At 46.2% G+C, this 25,561-nt stretch overlaps 2 protein-coding genes across 2 annotated transcripts; one reads left to right on the top strand and one right to left on the bottom strand.

Annotated features, from left to right (window-relative positions):
- Positions 1-9,428: 9,428 nt before the first annotated feature.
- Positions 9,429-11,882, top strand: LOC102446765 (olfactory receptor 11H6-like). The gene is made up of 2 exons (XM_006124814.2): positions 9,429-9,458; positions 10,929-11,882. The coding sequence occupies exons 1-2, from the start codon at positions 9,429-9,431 to the stop codon at positions 11,880-11,882; spliced, it is 984 nt and encodes a 327-aa protein (XP_006124876.2).
- Positions 11,883-16,943: 5,061 nt separating this feature from the next.
- Positions 16,944-17,882, bottom strand: LOC102446524 (olfactory receptor 10A4-like). Its single transcript, XM_006124813.2, has one exon. It carries the CDS (start codon positions 17,880-17,882, stop codon positions 16,944-16,946), a length of 939 nt encoding a protein of 312 aa, XP_006124875.2.
- Positions 17,883-25,561: the final 7,679 nt, after the last annotated feature.

Genomic DNA, 25,561 nt, shown 5'->3' with positions numbered 1-25,561 from the left:
CCTTCACCACATCCTCTAGCAAGGAGTTCCACGGGTGAACTGTGCACTGAGAGATGAAAAACTTCCTTTTGTTTGTTTTAAACCTGCTGCCTATTCATTTCATTTGGTGACTTCTCACTCTTATACTGTGTGAAGAAGAAAATAACTTTTCCTTATTCACTTTTTCCACACCATGATTTTATAGACCTCTATCAATTCTCAGCATGACTTGCTTTCGCGATAACAATAAACAGAGAGCAGGGTCAGTCCTTCAAAATTACAGGAACGAAGTTGAAAATCGATTCTTTTGGACATGCTGATCCTGATTCGAGCTGCGGGCTGGACTTGATGACCTTCTGAGGTTTCTTTCAACTCTGATTCTATGGCCAACTGTATGTTGCTATATCCTAGAGTCATCCACTCTTTGGGTTGGAAGAAACCTCAGGAGGTCATCGAGTACAACCACCTGCGAAAAGCAGGACCAATCCCAACTAAACCATCCCAACTAATGGAAAAATCCCTGTTTATTTTCGCAATTAACCCATAACCAAAAAAAAAATCAAATATTGTCTACCAACAAGGTGTATCTAATAACTGAATCCCTTTAAGTCTTTTATTAATATGAACTGTGTTTTCCCTTAATTTTGGAAAAACTACAGTCATTTCAATAATGCCTGTACATTTTCTTCACTTTACTTAAAAAAAATATCCTTAATTGATTTAAGGATCCGAGCAATGCCAGGTCAATCTAGCCAAACATACGTATTGGAAAATTTTTAAAAAGCATTTTTCCTCCATTTTTAACAGCAATTGTTTGGGTTGTTACTCTCTCTCATTTTTTCATCACACCTTCTATGAAACCTGATTTTTTTTATTCCTACGGGGGGGGGGGGGGGGGATGTTAACTAGCTCCAGACATGGGATAGCAAAGATCGTAAAGAGTTTCTCTTGTAACTCTGAAGTCTATTATTACATTTCTACAGTAGAGCAAGAGTCGAATTGAAATCTGCACACTTACCAGGCTGGCCTTTGGACTGTTGCTTGCTTGGATTCATCATTCCTCATCTATTAATACAGCCACCAATTAATACAGCCCCATTCTGGTGGGATGCTGGAAAAGTTTTCCTCCCCCGTTACCGTCATTCGTGAGTGGCTGGGTCTCGCTGACATCCAACACCGCAGATGGGCACGGCACGTCCTCCGCTCCTCCGGCAGGCTGGGCTGACAGTGCCAGGGCAAAATAAAGGAGCGAGAAACCCTCTTCCAGCCGCGAGGCTGCTCCTAGCTTCGGCAAATTCACAACACTCACAGCCTGGGGTGGTCCCAGCCTGGCGGGAAGAAGCCGAATCCAGTCTCCGGGGCTGAGCTCGGATCTCACCTCCAGAGCTAAGCGCCCCGACAGCTGGCCCGAGTGAATGCCCGCCCCAGAAAGGGGGACCGCATCTCTGGGTGGCTGTCGAGGCCAAGCCGAGTTCCCGATGGTGCCCCACGGAGACAGCAGGACACGGTGTATATCGGTGGTGCAGACACGGGACTGAGAAAGCTCAGAGCCCGGTGGGCCCCGAGCCTCAGCTGGCCTGGGACAGCCTGGTCCCTCACGAACCCCTCACAGCTCGCTCAGGGGCAGCCGAGATGTTTGGTCTCCCGCCTTGCACCAGCAGCTCTTGGGACGTGGCCCCGAGATGATCCCACCGCTCCGGCTGGCCCGGAGGCCCAATGTGGGTCCCACAGACACAGCCAATGACAAAGGGGGGACATGGCCCTGTAATTGCAAGAAAGCTACTTGGATGTCCATGGGTATGGATTCGTCCCTAGGACGCTGCTAGAGCAAGGTCAGATTTCTGGCCTCCCTAACGCCCCTGGGGTGAACTGCTGATTGACAGCAGCTCGGATCGGGCCCGCGACAGAGTTTCGAAATCATTTTCTTGGCCAGCGAATCTGAAGTGGAGAGAAACTTTCCTGCCACTTTTCACTTACTCAGCTCTTAGCCCTGTGGTTTAATTGCAAGAGAGGAACTTTTAATTGCTAAGGACTCATTTATCCCCACTGGGGAAAGAACTGTGGAGGAATTCAGTGTTGCTTGGATTTACTTTAACTGATTTTCAACTCTGTTGGAATGGAAGGACCAACTTCTCTTTTCTTTCTTTCTTTCTTTCTTTCTTTCTTTCTTTCTTTCTTTCTTTCTTTCTTTCTTTCTTTCTTCCACCTTTTCGTTCCTCGTTTCTTTCTTTCTTTCTCTTTCTTTCTTTCTTTCTTTCTTTCTTTCTTTCTTTCTTTCACCTTTTCGTTCCTCGTTTCTTTCTTTCTTTCTTTCTTTCTTTCTTTCTTTCTTTCTTTCTTTCTTTCTTTCACCTTTTAGTTCCTCGTTTCTTTCTTTCTTTCACCTTTTAGTTCCTCGTTTCTTTCTTTCTTTCTTTCTTTCTTTCTTTCTTTCTTTCTTTCTTTCTTTCACCTTTTAGTTCCTCGTTTCTTTCTTTCTTTCTTTCTTTCTTTCTTTCACCTTTTCGTTCCTCGTTTCTTTCTTTCTTTCTCTTTCTTTCTTTCTTTCTTTCTTTCTTTCTTTCTTTCTTTCTTTCTTTCTTTCTTTCACCTTTTCGTTCCTCGTTTCTTTCTTTCTTTCTTTCTTTCTTTCTTTCTTTCTTTCTTTCTTTCTTTCTTTCTTTCTTTCTTTCTTTCACCTTTTAGTTCCTCGTTTCTTTCTTTCTTTCACCTTTTAGTTCCTCGTTTCTTTCTTTCTTTCACCTTTTAGTTCCTCGTTTCTTTCTTTCTTTCTTTCTTTCTTTCTTTCTTTCTTTCTTTCTTTCTTTCTTTCTTTCACCTTTTAGTTCCTCGTTTCTTTCTTTCTTTCTTTCTTTCTTTCTTTCACCTTTTAGTTCCTCGTTTCTTTCTTTCTTTCTTTCTTTCTTTCTTTCTTTCTTTCTTTCTTTCTTTCACCTTTTAGTTCCTCGTTTCTTTCTTTCTTTCTTTCTTTCTTTCTTTCTTTCTTTCTTTCTTTCTTTCTTTCACCTTTTAGTTCCTCGTTTCTTTCTTTCTTTCTTTCTTTCACCTTTTAGTTCCTCGTTTCTTTCTTTCTTTCTTTCTTTCACCTTTTAGTTCCTCGTTTCTTTCTTTCTTTCTTTCTTTCACCTTTTAGTTCCTCGTTTCTTTCTTTCTTTCTTTCTTTCTTTCTTTCTTTCTTTCTTTCTTTCACCTTTTAGTTCCTCGTTTCTTTCTTTCTTTCTTTCTTTCTTTCTTTCTTTCTTTCTTTCTTTCTTTCTTTCTTTCTTTCTTTCTTTCACCTTTTAGTTCCTCGTTTCTTTCTTTCTTTCTTTCTTTCTTTCTTTCTTTCTTTCTTTCTTTCTTTCACCTGTTAGTTCCTCGTTTCTTTCTTTCTTTCTTTCTTTCTTTCTTTCTTTCTTTCTTTCTTTCTTCATCCATTATAATTTCTCTATCTGCTGACAACAATAAAATAAAAGGCACATGTGGCCTATGTTGTATCACATGACGCCTTAAAAGTGTTTGATTCATGGGGGCTCTCAATCTTTTCAGAGAGACTGAACAAATACAAAAGGTCGCACCCGCGTCTACTGTGAATCTCTTGTACGCCCACTGGAGTCAATGCAGTCACCTTTGGACCCAACCAACTTTTGGAATTTGGTAACTGGCAAGTTTTGCCACCTCTCTGCTTTCCCCCACATTATTTATGAATATGGTCTAGAGAGCATGAGCTACGGGGGAAGACGGGAAGAATGGGGTTTGTTTAATTTCCAGAAGAGAAGACTGAGAGGGGACATGAGAGCTCCTTGAGAACCATAGAATCCTAGAACTGGAAGGGACCTCGAGAGGTCAGCAAGTCCAGTCCCCTGCCCTCATGGCAGCACCAAACACCATCTAGACCATCCCTGACAGGCGTCTGTCCAACCTGCTCTTCAATATCTCCAGTGATGGAGACTCCACAACCTCCCTGGGCAATTTATTCCAGTGTTTCATCACCCGGACAGGCAGGAAGTTTTACCTAATGTCCAACCTGAACCTCCCTTGCTGCAATTTAAGCCCATTGCTTCTTGTCCTCTCCTCAGATGTCGAGGAGAACAATTTCCTCCCCTCCTTCTTGTGACACCTCTTTAGAGACTTGACAACTGCTCTCACATCCCCTCTCAGTCTTCTCCTTTCCAAACTAAACAAGCCCAGTTCTTTCAGCCTTCCCTCACAGCTCATGTTCTCTAGGCCTTTCATCAATTTTGTTGCTCTTCTCTAGACCTTCTCCAATTTCTCCACAGCTTTCTTGAAATGTGGTGCCCACAAACGAGACACAATCCTCCAACTGAGGCCTAACCAGCGCAAGGTTGAGCGGAAGAATGACTTCTCGTGGGTTGCTCACCACACGCCTGCTTTCAGGAACTGAAAGATGTTGAGATCCTGGTTTTCAAGTACCTAAAAGGGTGTTATGAGGAGGAGGGAGAAAACATGGTTCTCCTTGGCCTGTGATGCTAGGACAAGCGACGGGCTTAAATTGCAGCAAGGGAGGTTTCGGTTGGACATTAGGAAAAACTTCCTACCTATCCGGGCGGTGAAACACTGGAATAAATTGCCCAGGGAGGTTGTGGAATCTCCATCTCTGGAGATATTTAAGAGCAGGTTGGACAGACACCTGTCAGGGATGGTCTAGATGGTGCTTGGCCCTCCCGTGAGGGCAGGGGACTGGACTCGATGACCTCTCAAGGTCCCTTCCAGTTCTAGGGTTCTATGATTCTATGTTGACCAGCACTAATTTGAGTACAGATGCCTGAGAGGGTCGTGCTCTCCACTGTGAAAACGGAACTATTTTAGCCCAGTATTGACCCATTGGGATACCTTCTCTCACATACATCCCATGAACAAGGAGCAATGGTCCCAAGTTGCGGTGGGAGAGGTCCAGGTTGGATATTAGGAACAACTATTTCACTAGGAGGGTGGTGAAACACTGGGATGGGTTACCTAGGGAAGTAGTGAAGTCTCCATCCCTAGAGGTGTTTAAGTCTCGGCTTGACAAAGCCCTGGCCGGGTTGATTTAGTTGGGATTGGTCCTGCCTAGAGCAGGGGGCTGGACTTGATGACCTTCTGAGGTCTCTTCCAGTTCTATGATTCTATTCTATGATTTTATGACCAGAAAAAAGTTTTGGGAGGAGTCTAGGTGGCCATGCACATGTTCCCAAAATATTCAACTTTCCAGGACATCAGGGAATGGTGCGGAGACGTCCGAGCGAGCATGACCTTTTCACAGAAGATGTCGGGTTGAAAAATGTGCAGCCAGATCGGTGGGTCAGGCTAGCTTGACATTCGACTGCCTGACCTGAAGCTGGAGAAATGCTTCACCCACAGGGCCCGCCGTCTGTGTTTCTATTGGTGGTGCACATCCCTCGGTGCGTAGAACAACATTTATTCCGCACATGGATGGGAACAATTACAGGGAACGTTTGTCTCCTCCCCTCAGTTTGGAGACCCCTCGCTTCCAGGTCCCTTACGACCTCTCCAGCCCCCAGGAGAATACCCTATTTTGGTGAAAATGGAAAAACCCGATATTTTCCAGTTTCTGAAGTTCAGTCTTCTCCATTGGGTGGCAACCAGAGTGGGGGAGAAGGGAAGGCCATAGCGGGTGAACAGATTGGCCTAGAGAAGCCAAGGGGGCCTGTGACAGACTAATGAATTAATAAGGATTAACGAGTTGGCGGCTGAGCACAGGGCCCACACCATGGGTACCCCAGACAAAGTTTTGCTCATCTCCGGGCTTGGCAAAGAAGAAACACACCCTCCCCGCACAGCGTGAGGTCTAATTGGGCGACTCGGTGTGCACAGATACAGCCAGCTCTGGGGTGGAGCCCACCCAGCGCTAACCTGTGGCCACCATGTGCCGTGGGGGACGGAGCGAGTGTCCCATCTTCAGAAAGTGGGAAAAGAAAATCAGAGAGCTCAGCACCAGCTGGAGACAGAGACCCGGCCTTCCTACTAGACAGAATTCGCTATCTGCCCAAGGGATTGGGACTTTCAAACTGGTCACCTCTTCGAATCAGAGAATCCCAGGATGGGCAGAGACCTCAGGAGTCATCAAGTCCAGCCCCCAGCCCAAAGCAGGACCAACCCAACTCAACCATCCCATACAGGGCTTTGTTAAGCCGAGACTTGAAAACCTCTAGGGATGGAGATTCCACCCCCTCCCTAGGGAACCCAACCCAGCGCTTCCCCACCCGCCTAGGGAAATTGTTTTTCCTACTCTCCAACCTAGATCTCCCCCACTGCAACGTGAGACCATTGCTCCTTGTTCTGCCATTGACCACCCCTGAGAACAGCCTCTCGCCAGCCTCTGTGGAACCCCCCTTCAGGCAGTTGAAGGCTGCTCTCAAATCCCCCCTCGCTCTTCTCTTCTGCAGACTACACAAGCCCAAATCGCTCAGCCTCTCCTCATAGGTCATGTCCTCCAGCCCCCGCATCATAGAATCCTAGAGCTGGAAGAGACCCCAGGAGGTCATCAAGTGCAGCCCCCTGCCCAAGATAGGGCCCACCACTGGACCGTCTCCAACAAGCCCACATCCTTGCTGTAGTGGGGGCCCCAGAATTGGATGTAATACTCCAGATGTGGCCTCCCCAGTGCTACCATCTTGATGTCCACCATGTTGGGTGGAAGGGGGTCGGCTGGGGGGGGGGGGGTTGGCTGTGGGGAGGATTGGAAGATGTCCCTGGTACTGCTATCTATTTCCATACATCATTAAGGGACTAAATCCAGACTTGGCCTCCCCAGAGACCAAATCCCAAGGACCCAGCCTCTCAGAGAGCCGATATCAGCCCCGGTCTAGCCCAGCTTCCTTCACAGCCGAGACGGCGAGAGGAGAACAGGAATTCAAAGGCAGGTGGGTTTTCACAGCCAACGTCCTTCTTTCTTCCTCTGTCCTCCCTCCTTCCCTGCTCCTACCCCTCACTCAACCGGGCACAATTTCAGGCTCAGCCGCAGTTCAGCAGAAAGGGACCTGGGGGTGACAGCTTTGAGAAGCCGGAGATGAGTCAACAAGGCACCCCTGTAGCCAAGAAGGCTGATGGCATTTTGGGGTGCCTTAGGCGGAGCATTCAGCCTCCTCTAAAAGGGTGTCACAAGGAGGAAGGAGAAAATTTGTTCCTCTTGGTTTCCGAGGACAGGACAAGGAGTAATGGGCTTAAAGTGCAGCAGGGGAGGTTTAGATTGGACATTAGGAAAAAATTCCTAACTGTCAGGGTGGTCAAATATTGGAATAAATTGCCAAGGGAGGTGGTGGAATCTCCCTCTCTGGAGATATTTAAGAACAGGTTAGATAGACATCTGTCAGGGATGGTGTAGACGGAGCTTGGTCCTGCCTTGATGACCTCTCGAGGTCCCTTCCAGTCCTATTATTCTATGATTCTATGATTCTCCCGTGTCACGTACACAATGCATTTAAACCCCTGGAGTGAACTGAATGCCCAAGCTGACGTGGATTGTCTTAATCCAGTCGACACCTGATCATTTCGACTGAGCTGAAATCAGTGGGGCATCGATTTCAGCGACACTGAAATCAGCCTCTTTGAAACCAAACTGAGTGGCTACGTCTAGACTGGCATGATTTTCCGCAAATGCTTTTACCGGAAAAGTTTTCCGTTAAAAGCATTTGCGGAAAAGCGCATCTAGATTGGCACGGACGCTTTTCCGCTAAAGCACTTTTGCGCAAAGCGTCTGTGGCCAATCTAGATGCGCTTTTCCACAAAAAAAAGCCCCGATCGCCATTTTCGCCATCGGGGCTTTTTTGCACAAAACAAATCTGAGCTGTCTACACTGGCCCTTTTGCGCAAAAGCTTTGCGCAAAAGGACTTTTGCCTGAACGGGAGCAGAATAGTATTTCCGCAAGAAGCACAGCTGGCAAGTTTTTCCGCAAAAGCACGTGCTTTTGCAGAAAAATTTGCTAGTCTAGACGCAGCCAGTGTGTCCATGCACGGGTGTCACGATACCCATTTCAAAGCCGATTCAAGTTGCTAGGACATAAGTTATTAAGAACATCCAGGAACCTTTCTCTTATTGCCCCGTAGTTCTTTAGCAAAGAGCGGTTTATTTAGACTGTTTGCTAGATAAACTGAAAAGTAAGTGCCATCAAATGCCAGCAATGCTCCACTGCTGTGGGTATTGGCCAAACTGGATAGTCTCTGAGGGAAAGAATGAATGGACACAAATCAGATATCCGAAAAGGCAACACACAAAAACCGGTCGGAGAACACTTTAATCTCCCTGAACACTCATTAATGGATCTCCAAGTCACCCTTTTGTTTCAGACCAATTCCACAAGCCAAATACACAGAGAATGATTGGAACTCAACTTCATTCACAAGTTTAATTCTTATGCAAATAGTATGAATGGGGATACTTGATGGCCTCCATATTTTAATTGGTGCTGCAGGTTAAAAATGTAGAATTACAAATGTAATAGTTTCAACAAATATAAACGTATATGCAAATCTTATTTTTTTTCATAAAAGCTAGACATTTATATACATATATCAGTTTAACATTTTAACCATGACAGCAAAATGCCATATCTGATTATTACTATTTTAATCAGTAGTTTAAGAAATAACCTGGTAGTTTAAGAAAAAATTGCTGATACGTGTGCCCAGATGTCATTGTTTAACGAGAACGAACAATACATCTGCAGTAAAGGCATGTCCACATTAGGAAAATATTTCAAAATAACTCCCTGGTGTAGACCAGATCTTAGTGTGTTAATGATCATCAGAGTTCATATCCTATATTATTAATGCAAGATTTTTAATGAATCTGGAAATCAACACCAAATATACTTATTGCTATAATGTTTTAATCAAATCTAGAAATTAACATAACGAAATATTACGTTACCATGTGAAATCAATAAAGTATGGTCTTAGAATCAAGGAGGAATGATTTCGATATCAGGTTTTAATTTCTTAAATTAATCAAAATGGCAATTCATGAAATACGTTGTCATTTATTGATTATTGAAATAGGAGGTAACAATTAATATCAGATATTATTACTGAATTATTTGAATTAAATAGGACTCGAGATTTGAAAATCAAAATTATAAATCATGTTTCTTTTAATCAAATGTGGAGATTAAAGTAGTCTATAGGCACATTTGGAGTCTCAACATTAATATAAACTGTGTCTTAATTTGCCAGTTTAATTGATTTGGAAAATAAGAGTGCTTAAAATGTCTGGGGAAGAGACTTAATTTTTCTTCTGTGTTTGCGCTGCTCGTAACAGAATGAAGTCTGGTATGAGGGTCAATGATAAATACCAACATTATCCATCAATAACATTATTGTCGGTTGATGCTATACATTCATTTCATGAGTAACAGCCTCGGAGTTTAACCATGTTGGCATATTAATATAGATTTTTCTCGATTCACTCTAGATTTTCCTTCTTCTGAATCTTTAAGGCCATTCCGTGACTGATGGTGTCCTTAGCTCTGGACGAATTCAAGGTGAGGAATTTTAAAAAGTCTTTTAGATTCATTTCTGGGTGACTCTTTAGGGAGAAAGCTTGGGCTAAATTTTGCCAAGGGGCTTTATTGGCATAGAAGTCTAATCCCACTTCCCAAAGGGATTTAGGATCAGTTACAACCACAGGGCCACAGAGGCTCTGTGATCTGGTATTCTTGAGTGTCTGCCTCTCCCTCCCTGAGTTCTACTTTTCTACTTGAGTTCTCTTCTACTTTTCTTATCTGTCAGGACCACTGAATGCCTTTTCTTCTTGGCCCTGGCTTTGGAAAGTACCTGGACATCTGCCACTCCTGTGCTAAGCTCTATATTTTAAATGTCATCGGTGTGGATAAGTTTGCTTCCAAGAGTTTTAAAAGAGCTGTCCGAGGAGTTTGCTGGACTATTAAGGCTGATGTTCAAGAGTTCTTCGCACACGAGGGAAACTCTAGGTACCAAAAGTCACAGCCCTAGCCTGGTTAATTTAACATTAGCCTTGAAGAACAGGGAGGAGGGGCTATTAACTCGGCCCGTTCAGCCTCTGCCATGCCACCAGTGGAAGCAAGAGCAAAGCATTCATTCCCCAACCAGGCTAGTGGACTGATTCCCTCCAGTGTGGGAACTTTATCCAATGCAGAGTTTTCAAGGGCAGAATAAACCCAGCTGGGGCGACAGATTCCAGGCAGAATTCACAATGTGGCATGTACAAGAATGTGAGAGGCTGACTTTGCCTGGGTGCCCATACTACTGTAACCACTAGACCAATAGAATATCTTATTGCCCTTAATAAATCCATGGTACGCCCACATCTTGAATACTGAGTACAGACGTGGTCACCTCATCTCAAAAAAGATATCTTGGCACTGGAAAAGGTTCCGGGAAGGGCAACTAAAATGAGGAGGAGTTTGGAACAGGTCCCATATGAGGAGAGATTAAAGAGACTGGGACTTTTCATCTTGGAAAAGAGGAGACTGAGGGGGGATAGGATAGAGGCCTATAAAACCATGAATGGTGTGGAGATAGTGAATATGGGAACAAGCAAATAACTTTTCCTTAATATAAGAACTAGGAGCCGCCAATGAAATGAACGGGCAGCAGGTTTAAAACAAATAAAAGTAAATTCTTCTTCACACAGTGCACAGTCAACCTGCGGAACTCCTTGCCTGAGGAGGCGGTGAAGGCTAGGACTATCACTGGGTTTAAAAGAGAACTAGATAGATTCATTAAGTCCATTAATGGCTATTAGCCAGGATGGGTAAGGAATGTTGTCCCTAGCCTCTGTTTGATCATTATCTGGTCAGTTCAGTCCCTCTGGGGCACTTGAGGTTGGCCACTGTCAACAGACAGAAGATTGGGCTGAATGGAGCTTTGATCTGACCCACTCTGGCTGTTCTTATGTTCTTATGACCCTCCTCCCCTTCCGCAGCTCTGGGTGGCCACTTGGAGTCCTGTTGATCGTTTTCTTTTGACTCCAGGGCCCTCCGAAAAATCTGGCCAACATCACAACCCCAGGGACCAAGTTTATCCTGCTGGGTTTCACCACCTTGGACCGCCAGAGCCGTGCGCTCACCTCGGTCTTTCTTTCCTCGGCGTACGCCGGGACACTAGCTGGCAACCTCTGCATCGTGTGGGCCGTGCTGCGGGACCCCCGCCTCCAGCGCCTGCCCATGTACATCCTGCTGGGGAACTTCTCCTGGCTGGAGGTGTGCTACATCACCACCACGGTGCCACGGATGCTCTGCGATTTGCTGTCCCCCGGCCTCCCCATCTCCTTCCACGCCTGCTTCGTGCAGGTCTACTTCTTCATCTCGATGGGGGCCATCGAATGCCTCCTTCTCGCAGCCATGGCCTGGGACAGGTACCTGGCCATCTGCCACCCTCTACGCTACCCTGTCCTCATGTCCCTACGCCGATGCTGGGTGCTGGCCTCCTCTTGCTGGCTCACCGGCTTCCTGTGTCTTATAACGCCCATCGTCCTCATCTCCCGGCTCTCCTTCTGCAGCCCCTACACCCTGGACCATATTGTCTGTGACCCAGGCCCGTTGCTGGCAGCCTCGTGCACCCCAGATCCCCGGACGGAACAGGTCTGTTCTGCCACAAGCTCCCTCCTGATCTTCACCACCTTCCTCCTCACCCTGACCTCCTACGGGCGGATCCTCAAGGCCGTGATGCGGCTGCCCACATGGCCCGAGCGACGCAAGGCCTTCTCCACCTGCTCCTCCCACCTGGTCGTCGTGGGCCTGTTTTACGGAGCCGGCGCGGCCAACTACGTCATCCCAGCGGCGGCGGCCAGCGGGAAGGCGGTGACACTGGTCTACGTGGTGGGGACCCCGCTGCTCAACCCGCTGATCTACAGCCTGAGGAACAAGGAGATGAAGGCAGCCCTGAGGAGGATCCTGATGGGGGAGAAGCAGGGGGTTCGGCTGTGACCCCCACCTTGAAGGAGAATGGACAATAGGGCACAGGGACGTCTCCTTCGGGGGAGTGCTGGCACCGATCCGGCAGGCAGAACACACCCCACATTTTTGCATGACCACTGTGAAAAGAAATGCCCGATGATACCCCCAGACCACAAAGAAGGCAGGGTGTATGTATGTGTCCTGGACTGAGAAATCGATCCCTGTTGAGCATGTGGGTTTGCAGTGGGGAGGAGAGCAAGTTGACGGTCGGTGGGGGAGGCGAGCGCTGTTCGAAGACTGTGACCCCGATAAATGCGCCACCAAATGCTTAGATCCAGCAAGCAAACATCTATGCTACTTTTCTCTGGGGTCAATGCGGACCAACCCTGCTGAGGGAACCCTCTAGATCTGGGCAACATCGTATTTTCATGACAGCGAGAAGTCCAGTGGCACCTAAGAGCAGGCTGGACAAACATCTATGAGGGATGATCTAGACAGTGCTTGGTTCTGCCGTGAGGGCAGGGGACTGGACTCGATGACCTCTCAAGGTCCCTTCCCATTCTAGTGTTCTGCGATTCTAAAAATATATAGAGAGACATAAGTTACATATAAGTTACATAAAAACGGCCATACTAGGTCAGACCAAAGGTCCATCTAGCCCAGTAGCCTGTCTGCCGACAGTGGCCAGCACCAGGTGCCCCAGAGAGGGTGGACCGAAGACAATGATCAAGCGATTTGTCTCCTGTCATCTTTCTCCAGCCTCTGACAAACAGAGGCCAAGGACACCGTTTTATCCCCTGGCTAATAGCCGTTTATGGACCTAACCTCCATGAAATTATCTAGCTTCTCTTTAAACTCTATTATAGTCCTAGCCTTCTCAGCCTCCTCTGGCAAGGAGTTCCACAGGTTGACTACACGCTGTGTGAAGAACTTTCTTTTATTAGTTTTAAACCTGCTACCCATTAATTTCATTTGGTGTCCTCTAGTTCTTCCATTTAGGGAACTAATAAATAACTTTTCTTTATTCGCCCTCTCCACACCACTCATGACTTTATATACCTCTATCATATCCCCCCTCAGTCTCCTCGTTTCTAAACTGAAAAGTCCCATGAATTTATCTGAGGGTTTTATCCATGATAGCTCATGATCCTATAAGGTTTCTAAGGTGCCACGGGCCTTTTCATTGTTTTTAAAGTTGCAGACTAACATGGCCACCTCTCTGAGTCATATTTTCATAGAATCATAGAACACGAGATCTCGAAGGGACCTCGAGAGGTCATCAAGTCCCATCTCTGCCCTCACGACAGGACCATGCGCGATCTAGACCATCCCTGATAGATGTCTATCCAACCTACTCTTAAATATCTCCAGAGATGGAGATCCCACAACTTCCCTAGACAGTTTATACCAGTGTTTCACCACCCTGACAGGCAGGAAGTTTTTCCTAATGTCCAACCTAAACCTCCCTTGCTGCAATTTAAGCCCATTGCCTCTTGTTCTAGCCTCAGAGGCCAAGGAGAACAATTTTCCCCTCTCCTCCCTATGACACCCTTTTAGACGTTAATGTCCTATGTGTTGGGGGGTGAAAGAATTAATAGGTTTGGAATGGACTTTTTGTATTAGTGGTTAAGAATTCATCCACAGTGGAAATTACCCTTGGGCATGTTTTTCCTTTTGTATTTGTAGTTTGGGATGATAGGGTCCAGTTGAGACCAGTATTATGTTTTGATATATAACCTTGCTCTCTCTCTCTCTGTTCTGCTGCCTAGGAATCCAGATGAGTATGGAACTGCTCTGTTTTGTTGTGTCTTTTGCTTATCCCCATAGGCTCTGCATAACATCTTCAGGGTCAAATTCTTTGTAATGTTTGTAACCTGTTAGTTTGTAGCTCAGGAATGTGTTGATTTAAATAGAAATTCTGTAAGTAGTAATTGGGGCGGGTATAATTGCATTCATTATTTGCTTATTAATATGCATTGTACAGGAGTTAACATGACTAAACGAAGCATTAGGAGAAGTAGTGCTAGACATGTGAATTAACATACTAAAATAAATCAAAGAGTGTGATTAACACTAGGTTGTTGTCACTCGGACTTTGTGTGAATGTCCGAGGTAAACGTGATTGATAGGCAACAAAGCAGTTCTTTTTACCCCCATCTGCTCCTGGGTCTCGTGTTTATTCTCTAATCATAGTGTTCGTGTCACATATTAAACATCTTTTAAATTTGGGCTATTATGTAATGTAGATGTAACCCACACATCTAGGCTATGTCTACCCTCGCGGCTTCTTGCGCGAGTAATATGCAAATGAGGCTAAGCTTGGAATATCGCCAACCTTATGAGCCACCTTTTTTTTCAGAAGAGGCACCAAGGTATTATTCTGATGAAGGGATGGGAAATTATTAAGTGGGAGACAGCCAGATAATCCTGGTGAATGAATTGCACCCCCCACAGCCAGGGACGACTCCACCCACACTCCGCCACCCATGTTTGGGGGGTAGTGAGACTGGGGACTTTGTGCCCTGTCTTTTCTATCCCATGGTAAGGAGTGAATGGAGGACTGGCTTTTCTTTGGCTCCTGCTGTTTCTTAGACCGTCTCCCCCCATCTTGACCTTGGCTTGAGAGAGAAGCCAGGCAGTGTGTGCTTCTATATCACACTATCACCACACCCTGTGACACTTTTAACCCATCCCTTATCTCTTCTCATTACACCAACACACCCATCTGGCCAGGCAGAAGCAACATGCCTCTTCTTCTTGGCCCTGGCTTTGGAAAGTGCCTGCCACTCCAGTGCTAAACTCTATATTTTAAATGTCATCAGTCTGGACAAGTTTGCTTCCAAGAGTTTTAAAAGAGCTGGCTGAGGAGTTTGCTGCACTATTAAGGCTGATGTTCGAGAGCTCCGCTCTTGAAGTTCAAGAGCTTTGATCTTTGTTCACACATATGAGTAAACATAGCACCATAGCTTCCTTGGGCTGGAAGAGATCTCAGGAGGTCCTCAAGTCCATAAAAATATCAGAGTATAGCAAATTATCAAAAGGGATACAGGGAAACGAAACCCAAAACCCTATCTCAGGTAAAGAAATAGGCCTGAATCATCACTAAAAATCCTGAAAAAAAACCAACCAGAAATCTTGTGGCAACTTAAGGACTAAGGCCTGGTCTACACTAGACCAGGCAGGTCGGGTTAAGGTCTGCCATCCAAGGTGTACAAAATGCAGAGCTGGATTCAGCCTACCTTAAGCCGAGCTTCCCCAGCATCAACACTTATTACTCACAGAATGAGGAGAACATAACGCCAGCATTCAATTTGCGGGTCAGCGCTAGACCCGCCACATCGACCGCTAGAAGATCGACCTCTGGAGAGTCCATTATCTCCAAAGCGTAGACGAGCGCGAAGAGGTTTATTTAGGCACACGCCTTCACGGGTAAAAACCATCTTGTCTCCATGCATCTGACAAAGTGGTTTTTTAACCACAAAAGCATATGACCAAATAAATGTGTAACAGGCCATACGACTCGTCATAGTTTGTTTGGTTTTTCAGATATAGACAAACATGGCTACCCTTCTAAGACTCATACAGGTTGAACCTCTCTGGTCCAGAACTCTCTTGTCTGGGAACCTCCGTCATCCAGAATGATTTGAGTTAGCCAGATATCGACATTTCAGGGGAGTAGCCAAGTTTCCCACAATCCCCCTCGATGTCCTCTACCAGCCTAGTAAACAGTGGAAGTGTTGGTAACGTTGCTAGACAATATTGACCTCCTTAGTCCAGAAGATTCTCTGGTTCAGAACTGGTCAAGTCCCAAGGGTGCCAGACTAGAAAGGTTCAATCCTCAATCCTTAGAAACACCAAATTTATTTGCGTACATTTCTTAACTTCCTTAAAACCCCCTCTTTACCCCTTCTTTAATTGGACTCTATGCATTCAGGGCAAGTCTACACAATGGGGCTTCACTCAAAATAAGCTATGAAAATTGAGCGACGCTTATTTCGGAATTGGGAGTGTCTACACAGCAGGCAGTTATTTTGAAATCCAGCACGCTTCCTCCGACTTCCTCCGAGGCTACGTCTAGACTGGCACGATTTTCCGGAAATGCTTTTAACGGAAAAGTTGTCCGTTAAAAGCATTTTAGGAAAAGCGCGTCTAGATTGGCAGGATGCTTTTCCGCAAAAGCACTTTTTGAGGAAAAGCGTCCATGGCCAATCTAGACGTGCTTTCCGCAAAAAAGCCCCGATCGCCATTTTCGTGATCGGGGCTTTTTTGCGGAAAACAAATCTGAGCTGTTTACACTGACCCTTTTGCGCAAAAGTCTTTCAGAAAAAGACTTTTGCCCGAACGGGAGCAGCATAGTATTTCCGGAAAAGCACTGACAATCTTATACGAGATCATCAGTGCTTTTCCGGAAATTCAAGCGGCCAGTGTAGACAGCTGGCAAGTTTTTCCAGAAAAGCGGCTGATTTTCCGGAAAAACTGGCCATTCTAGACACAGCCTGAGAGCTACAGAAGTCAGAATAACAAGTCCTCCGGCTTGACAAGAGTTCGATATTATTTCGAAATAACTGTCTGCAGTGTGGACGCCGACTAAATTATTTCAAAATACCGTTAGTTATTTTGCAATAATGTTGCTGTGTAGACATACACCTCAGTATAGACCTGAACAGGGAACTTAAACTGTGTATAATATTTGTATGACATTATGTAGACATTTTTCCACTTGGTCTCTTCCTCTCATTTCATGAGAGGCTTTCATAAGAACATAAGAATGGCCATACTGGGTCAAACCAAAGGTCCATCTAGCCTAGTATCCCGTCTTCCAACAGTGGCCAATGCCAGATGCCCTAGAGGGAGGGAACACAACAGGTAATCCTCACATGATCCCTCCCTTGTCACCGTTTCTAGTCAAAGAGAGGCTAGGGACACCATTCCTTCCCATCCTGGATAATAAGTATTGATGGACCTACCCTCCATGAATCTATCTAAATCTTTTTTGAACCCTGTTAAAGTTTTTGTCTTCACCACATACTGGGGCAAGGAGTTCCACAGGTTTACTGTGTCTCAACAATCACCAACATACACTTAATTTGCTTAGCACTCAGATGTCCTACTCCAGCCCAGGAGTTTCTTCAGCGCTTCCTTGACATCTTTGTTCCTCAGGCTGTATATGATTGGGTTGAACATTGGCGTCACGACGGTGTAGAACAGGGCGATCGCTCGGTTGGTGTCCACAGAACCGCTGGAACTGGGCCTCATGTAGGTGATGAAGCAGCTGCCGTAAAACAAGGTAACCGTGATGAGGTGTGTGGAGCAGGTGGAGAAAGCTTTGTGCCTCCCCTCCCCTGAGCGCATCTTCAAGATGGCGGCGAGGATGCCGACATAGGAGGCAATGATGAGGAGGAAGGGGACTATGATGAATGCGACGGTGAGCAGGGCATTAATAATATCGTTCAGGGACGTGTCGGAGCTCGCCAGCTTGAGCACGGGCATAACGTCGCAGAAAAAGTGCTCAATTGTGTTTGGACCATGGAAGGGCAACGTGAAGATGGCCACCGTTTGCTCAAGGGCCACCATGTTGCCTGCTATCCACACCGCCGCTGCCAAGCTAACGGTGACTTTCCGGCTCATGGTGAGGGAGTAACGCAAGGGGCGGCATATGGCCACGTAACGGTCGTAGGACATCACGGCCAGCAAGCAGCACTCCGAGTTGCCGAAGAGGAGGAAGAAGTACATCTGGGCGGCACAGCCCAGGAAGGAAATGGCTTGGCGCTCGGAGAGGAGGTCGGACAAGGTCTTGGGGATGACGGCCGAGGTGTAGCAGATCTCCAGGACCGATAAATTCCTGAGGAAGAAATACATCGGGCTTTGGAGCACCAGGTCCGCCACCGTGACGGCGACGATGAGACTATTTCCTATCACGGTGACGAGGTAGATGAGTAAGACCAAGATGAAGAGAAGAGGTCGCAGGTCCTGGAGGTCGAAGAAGCCGAGAAAGATGAACTCTGTGATGGCAGTGAGGTTCCCCTCCATGTCTGCATCTCTATGGGGTCACATACGGATTGTCATTCCTTAGGGGTTAAGACGACATAATTATATAGACAAAAACAACAAATGGTCTGGTAGCACTTTATAGACTAACAAAAGGAAGGCTGAGGAAAATAGGATGAAGTTTAATAAGGACAAATGCAAAGTGCTCCACTTAGGGAGGAAAAATCAGTTTCACCCATAGAGAATGGGAAGCGACTGTCTAGGAAGGAGTACGGCAGAAAGGGATCTGGGGGTTATAGCGGACCACAAGCTGAATATGAGTCAGCAGTGTGATGCTGTTGCAAACATGATTCTGAGATACATTAAGGCTATGTCTACATTGCCATGAGCTTCCGGAAATGTTTTCCGTTAAAAGCATTTTCGGAAAAGCGCATCTAGATTGGCAGGACGCTTTTCCGGAAAAGCACTTTTTTCTGGAAAAGTGTCCGTGGCCAATCTAGACGCACTTTTCCGCAAAAAAGCCCCGATAGTCATTTTCGCGATCAGGGTTTTTTTTGCGGAAAACAAATCCCAGCTGTCTACACTGGCCCTTTTCCAGAACAGTTTTCCAGAAAAAGACTTTTGCCCGAACGAGAGCAGCATAGTTTTTCTGGAAAAGCACGGATGAGTTTACATTAGATCGTCAGTGCTTTTCCGGAAATTCAAGTGGCCAGTGTAGACATCTGGCAAGTTTTTCTGGAAAAGCGTCTGATTTTCCGGAATAACTTGCCAGTGTAGACACAGCCTGTGTGCTGGTTAGGCCTCAGTTGGAGTATTGTGTCCAGTTCTGGGCACCACATTTAACGAAAAATGTGGAGAAATTGGAGAGGGTCCAGAGAAGAGCAACAAGAATGATGAAAGGTCTAGAGAACATGAGCTATGAAGGAAGGCTGAAAGACTGAGGGGGGGACATGATAGAGGTTTTCAGGTATCTAAAAGGGTGTCATAAGGAGGAGGGAGAAAACTTGTTCATCTAGGCCTCTGAGGATAGAACAAGAAGCAATGGGCTTAAACTGCAGCAAGGGAGGTTTAGAATGGACATTAGGAAAAAGTTTGTAACTGTCAGGGTGGTCAAACACTGGAATAAATTGCCCAGGGAGGTTGTGGAATCCCCATCTTTGGAGATATTTAAGAGCAGGTTAGATAAACATCTATCAGGGATGGTCTAGACAGTATTTGGTCCTGCCATGAGAGCAGGGTTCTGGACTCGTTGACCTCTCAAGGTCCCTTTCAGTCCTAGTATTCTATGATTCTATGAAATATGTAGATGGTATCATGAGCTTTCGTGGGCACAGCCCACTTCTTCAGATGACCGGAGTTGTGAATTGGGGATATGAACATTCGAAAGAAATAGGAGAGGGGAAGGGGAGGGCGGAGAAAGAGAAAAAGGGAGCGGGGTGGGAGAGAGAGCATCATTAAGTATCTGGAGAATGGGTACTTAAACCTAAGCAGATACAAATCAAAGTCAATAGATAGATTCCTAAATCAGGAAGGGTACCACTCAGACAGCTGTTAGCTCCTTCAGTGGTTATGAAGTAGGTAGAGTCCCTACCAGCCCATATCACCATTGAGTCCATTAGCATGTGAATTGAATTTGTGGATGAGCTGGCATTCCAGGGCTTCCCTGTGGTAGGAGATCAGACACATCCCTCTTCCCTTTTCCTCTTTCTCAGTGAACATAAGAACTACCAGACTGGATCAGACCAGAGGCCCATGTAGCCCAGTGTCCTGTCTGCCCCAGTGGCCGAAGCCAGGTGCCCCAGAGCAAGTGAATAAATCAGGGAACCATCAAGTGATCTCTCACTTGTCATCCATTTCCAGCCAATGACAAACAGAGGCGAGGGACACCATTCCTACCCATCCTGGATAATAAGTATTGATGGACCTTCCCTCCATGAATTTATCTAGCTCTTTTTTGAACTGTGTTAAGGTCCTGGTCTTCACAGCATCCTCAGGCAAGGAGTTCCACAGGTTGGGCTGTGTATTGTGTGAAGAAATACTGCCTTTGGTTTATTTTTAAAGGACAAAATACACCCCATTTGTTTGCTGTGTTGGTTTGTTTGCTCCCTATTACTTTCATTCAGTGACCTTTCGTTCTTACGTGACGGGAACAAGTAAATAACTTTTCCTTATTCACTCTATCCATACCCGTCATGATTTTATAGACATCTAGCCCACAGGTGGCTATTATTTTAAGGAGTCAAAGGCTGCTCTCAAATCTCCCTCACTCTTCTCTTCTGCAGACTAAACAAGCTCAAATCCCTCCCGTAGAACTTAACTCTATTGTTCAGGGGTGTGAAAAATTCACACCTTTGGGGGACTTAGCAAAGCCATGTACAAGCCCAGCTAGGTCAGTGGAGGGTTCTGTCATCTTATCCACTGTCTCTCAACAACAACAAGAAACCCTTCCTGGTGCTGTAGCCAGTGTCTACACAACAGTGATGCAGTTGCAACACTTATAGTGTGAGGTGCACAGATCCAGATACACTATTAGAGAGCCCCCCCCACCCCAAACTTTCTCACAACTTCCCTACCTCTTTCAGTCTCCTGCCACTCAGGACCATGCGATATGAAACTGCTAAGGTACAAAACACTGGAGCGAGGCAGCTTTTAAAGCAACACACAGCTGAGGGGCACGGTTTGTGTTGTCCTCTATTGCATTTCACTGTGAGCTAATTTAGGTTGGTTTCCCTCTTAAACCACCACAAGAATTCTGGGCCGAACATTATAGAAAGGATGTGGATGCATTGGAGAGGGTCCAGCGGAAGGTGACCAAACTGATTCTGGGGCTGGAGCACATGACCTACGAGGAGAAGCTGAGGGATTTGGGCTTGTTTAGTCTGCAGAAGAGAAGAGTGAGGGGGGATTTGAGAGCAACCTTCAACTACCTGATGGGAGGGTCCAAAGAGGATGGAGAGAGGCTGGTCTCAGTGGTGGGAGATGGCAGGTGTTGGCAGAGAAGGCAGAACGAGGAGCAATGGTCTCAAGTTACAGTGGGCGGGGTCTAGGTTGGAGATGAGGACAATCGATTTCCCTAGGAGGCTGGGGAAGCACTTGGATGGGTTCCCTAGGGAGGGGGTGGAATCTCCATCCCTAGAGGTGTTGAAGTCCCACCTTCACCAAGCCCTGGCTGGGATGATTGAGTTGGGGTTGGTCCTGATTTGGGCAGGGGGCTGGACTTGATGAGTCCTGAGGTCTCTTCCAACCCTAGGATTTGATGAACATAACTTGACCAATTTATTTTCATTTAAACTTTCAAGTCTGGCTTCGATGAGGGACAATCCTGTCGATTCACACCTGTTAGATGTCTTGGAAAATGACAGCCTCAATGTATAGAGTCAACACAACAAGGAAAGTCACATCTGAAGAAGTGGGTTATGCCCATGACAGCTCACAATACCATCAACGTTTTTTGTTAGTCTCTCGGGGTATGTCTAGACTACAGGGCTTTGTCGACAGAAGTTTTGTCGACAGATACTGTCGACAAAGCTTCTGTCGACAAAGAGCGTCTAGACTACATCCAGTTCTGTTGACAAATCAAGCCGCTTTGCTGACATGACAGTGTAGACGCAAAGGACAATGTGGATTCAATAACACCTTCTGTCGACAGAACTCTATCGACAAAAGGCGTTATTCCTCTTAGAATGAGGTTTACCGTGATCGACAAAACTGCTGAGTTCACTCGACGTTATGTCGACAGAACTCAGCGGCAGTGTAGACTCAGGTATAGTTTTGTTGACAAAAGTCCGGTTTTGTCGACAAAACCATGTAGTCTAGACATACTCTAAGGGTACATCTAGACTACAGGCTTTTGTCGACAGAGGCTTTGTTGACAGATACTGTCGACAAAGCTTCTGTAGACAAAGAGCATCTAGACTACAGCCAGTTCTGTTGACAAAACACACCTAACGGTGTGTCTAGACTACAGGGTTTTGTCGACAAATGTGGGCTTTTGTGGACAAAACTATACCTGTGTCTACACTACCGCCAAGTTCTGTCGACATAACATCGACAGGACTCAGCAGTTTTATAGACAGTGGTAAACCTCATTCTACGAGGAATAATGCCTTTCGTTGACAGAGTTCTGTCGATAGAAGGCATTATTGCATCTACACTGTCCTTTGTATCCACACTGTTATGACAAAAAAGCGGCTTGCTTTGTCGACAGAACTGGCTGTAGTCTAGACGCTCTTTGTCAACGGAAGCTTGTCAACAAAAGCTTGTAGTCTAAACGTACCTCAAGGTGCAGCAAGACCATTCATTATTCCTTAAGTTTTTTCAGAGGGATGTAAATTAGAGATATCAAAATTGCAAATGAAGCCAGCATTTGAATTTCCTGTGCTTCATATGCCTAATCGCATCAGGGCGTTTTTTTCGAAAAATGGAATTTCGAAAGTGACGCCACAGACTGGACATGGTTCTTTTGAAAAGAAAAGCCTTTTTTGAAAGATCCTGTACTCCTCAAAAAATTTTGAAATTTCAGTACATCTTTCAATAGATATAGCCTTTCAGACTAACACGGCTACCCCTCTGAATTTCCCTAAGTTTAGTGAGCGTGGATACAGGATGCCCAGTATCCTTGAGAAGATGGAGAGAAGGAGAGATGAGGGACCGTTCTACAGGTTAGATGGATACCAGTAAATTACATGGAATCGTTAGGTGAAAAGGAAAGACCCGGAGATAAATTGTTCACTCTTGGAGATGGCAGAGTTGAGGACGGCTCCAGATGAAGCACACGTGAATCAGGAAAACATCTCAAATGGTCTCGTAAATATCTCTGAACAGTCAACCCTTCCCCAAAATAGCAAGCCCATTCTTTCAGCAACTCACTTACCTCTGGCTCAGAAGCTTGTCTGCAGCTGACCCTAAGAGACGGGTCTTTTCTACACTGTTCAGTGACCCCTGGGATAAAATCCCCAGGACCCTCTCCGACTCTAGCCTCCTGCGAGAATTCGCCATTGCATGTCTGTTGATAAACACGCCGATGAACTCAACGATACAGAAACTACCTTGAAACTGGGTTCATCCAGTCGATTACCTCCGGGGCAATTATTGATCGAGACCAGGAATATTGGTCTCATGGCCATCACACAAGCATTGGAAAAAGTCACCTCCATCATCCTGATGACGATATCGTCCGTCTCTGCGGGATTCGGTGCTGATTTTGAAGGAGAATTTCTCAGCTTCTGAGTAATAAAACCCCAAAGGACGTGGCAGAACGGTGTAAGAGTTGCATCTTGACATTTTTCACAACCAAAAAATGTAGAGATCTCTGCCAATGATGACAAGAGCTTAGATCGGGGCGGACAATAATTTTTAGGTGAGGGGCACTCCAAGATTTTGCAAGTGGTCCGGGCCACATTTCTACCGAGGGGGGTTGAGGTCTGGGATGGAGACTGGGTGCAGAAGAGAGCTTGAAATAGGGGACTGAGGTGCAGGAGGGAATGTGGAGTCGGAGAGGCAGTTTGGGTGAAGAAGGGGGTTGTGATCTGGGGCAGAGGCTTAGGGTGCAGGGTCAGGGAGGGGGTATGGGTGCAGGAGAGGATTCTGGCCTGAGAGAGGGACTCTAGGAGGGGGTGCAGAGTCTGGGAGGGAGTTGTGAGCTGGGGGAAAGGTGTACAGAGGGTTTGGGTGAAGGTGTCACAAGAGGGCGATGTTGTACGGTTGATCAGGTCACAGGACGGGGCATTTGTTCAGCATCACAGAACAAAAAATCCACAGTGGCCCAAATATACCTTTAACACGTTTTATTGCAAGCAATTCAGGAGCAATTTTAAAAGATATAGATATATATCACAGGTATGTCGTGAGCAAGACACGAGACGTCATCCTTCCGCTCTGCTCTGCGCTGGTTAGGCCTCAGGTGGAGGATTGTGTCCAGTTCTAGGCACCACATTTCAAGAGAGATGTGGAGACATTGGAGAGGGTCCAGAGAAGAGCAACAAGAATGATGAAAGGTCTAGAGAACAGGAGCTAAGAAGGAAGACTGAAAAAAACTGGGCTTGTTTAGTTTGGAAAAATGAAGATTTGAGGGGAGACATGATAGCAGTTTCCAGGTATCTAAAACGGTGTCACAAGGAGGAGGGAGAAAACTTGTTCATCGTGGCCTCTGAGGATAGAACAAGAAGCAATGGGCTTAAACTGCAGAGCAAGGGAGGTTTAGGTTGAACATTAGGAAAAATTTCCTAACTGTCAGGGTGATCAAACACTGGAATAAATTGCCCAGGGAGGTTGTGGAATCTCCATCTCCGGAGATATTTAAGAGCAGGTTAGATAAATGTCTATCAGGGATGGTCTAGACAGTATTTGGTCCTGCCATGAGGGCAGGGGACTGGACTCGGTGACCTCTCGAGGTCCCTTCCAGTCCTAATATTCTCTGATTCTCTGATTCTATATATATCTAGTAATTAGCAATTCAACATTATTTAACAGTCTCCGTCTAATCCTTAACCCCATTTTAGCAGCCTAATTCTTAATCCAATTGTAACACACATTCTCACAAACATATTCACACATACCACTCACCCTCTGGCACTGGCCAAACCCCGGGTAACGTTAATTAATTTGGTTGAGGTGGAAATCTGACGTGCACGTCACCCCAATATGCCGAATTGATGGACTCCAACTTGTGGGGCAAAACGGTGTGGTATATATCCCCTCGGCGGTGACCAGTCAGGTGGCATATTATCCACTGGTTTCACACAGTTTGGGTGGGGTGATATCTGTCAGCGGCACCCCCTCCTCTCACTGGTGTGTTCACGACCAATCGTGAAGCACGCCGTTCGCACCACCGAAATCTGCTTGCCTCGTCACGCGTGATAAGCAACGGAATGTCCTTGGTCAGCTTTCGCCCTTGTTAATTCTTCTTATCTGGGAACGTGACCTCCTTCCGTACCGTATTGTCTCCTCGGCACACCCAGTCTCTTCTTTCACACAGTTCTTTCTCTCAAAGTTGTAAACAAGGTCATAATCCTTCGGGGCACTGACTCGAACTATAGTACAGCCTCTCTTCAGCTCACTTCGGGTACATCTAGACTACAGGGTTTTGTCGACAGACGTTTTGACGACAGATACTGTTGACAAAGCTTCTGTCGACAAAGAGCGTCTAGACTACATCCAGTTCTGTCGACAAAGCAAGCCGCTTGGTCAACATAACAGTGTGGACACAAAGGACAGTGTAGATGCAATAATGCCTTCTATCGACAGAACTCTGTCAACAAAAGGCGTTATTCCTCGTAGAATGAGGTTTACATATGTTGACAAAACTGCTGAGTTTTGTGGATGTTATGTCGACGTAACTCAAAGGCAGTGTGGACGCAGGTATAGTTTTGTCCACAAAAGTCCACTTTTGTTGACAAAACCCTGTAGTCTAGACACACCCTTCCTGTTAATTCACTCATGCCAACCATTCACACTGCTCATGATTCGTGGCAATGACCTGGGGCAGGTAGTTGGGTGGGGGGAGAGAGGATGGGGGTACCAGAGGCAGACTATGGCTGAGAAGAGCTTACCTCGGCAGCTCCCAGCCAGCAGCCCTGCAGGAACCTGAAGGCTGCGGTCACAAGTTGCTCCACCTGGCTCTGATCCAGCAGGGTGAAGGGACGTGGGAGGGAGGGAGGAGGCTTCATTGGCAGCCCCCACCGCCAGCAAAATCTCTCAGCTGCTATTGGTCAGAAACGGGC

This window comes from Pelodiscus sinensis, chromosome 30 (genome assembly GCF_049634645.1).
Source record: "Pelodiscus sinensis isolate JC-2024 chromosome 30, ASM4963464v1, whole genome shotgun sequence".
Taxonomy (NCBI): domain Eukaryota; kingdom Metazoa; phylum Chordata; order Testudines; family Trionychidae; genus Pelodiscus; species Pelodiscus sinensis.
Note: the sequence above shows the minus strand (reverse complement) of the source record. Positions and strands in the feature narration are given on the sequence as shown.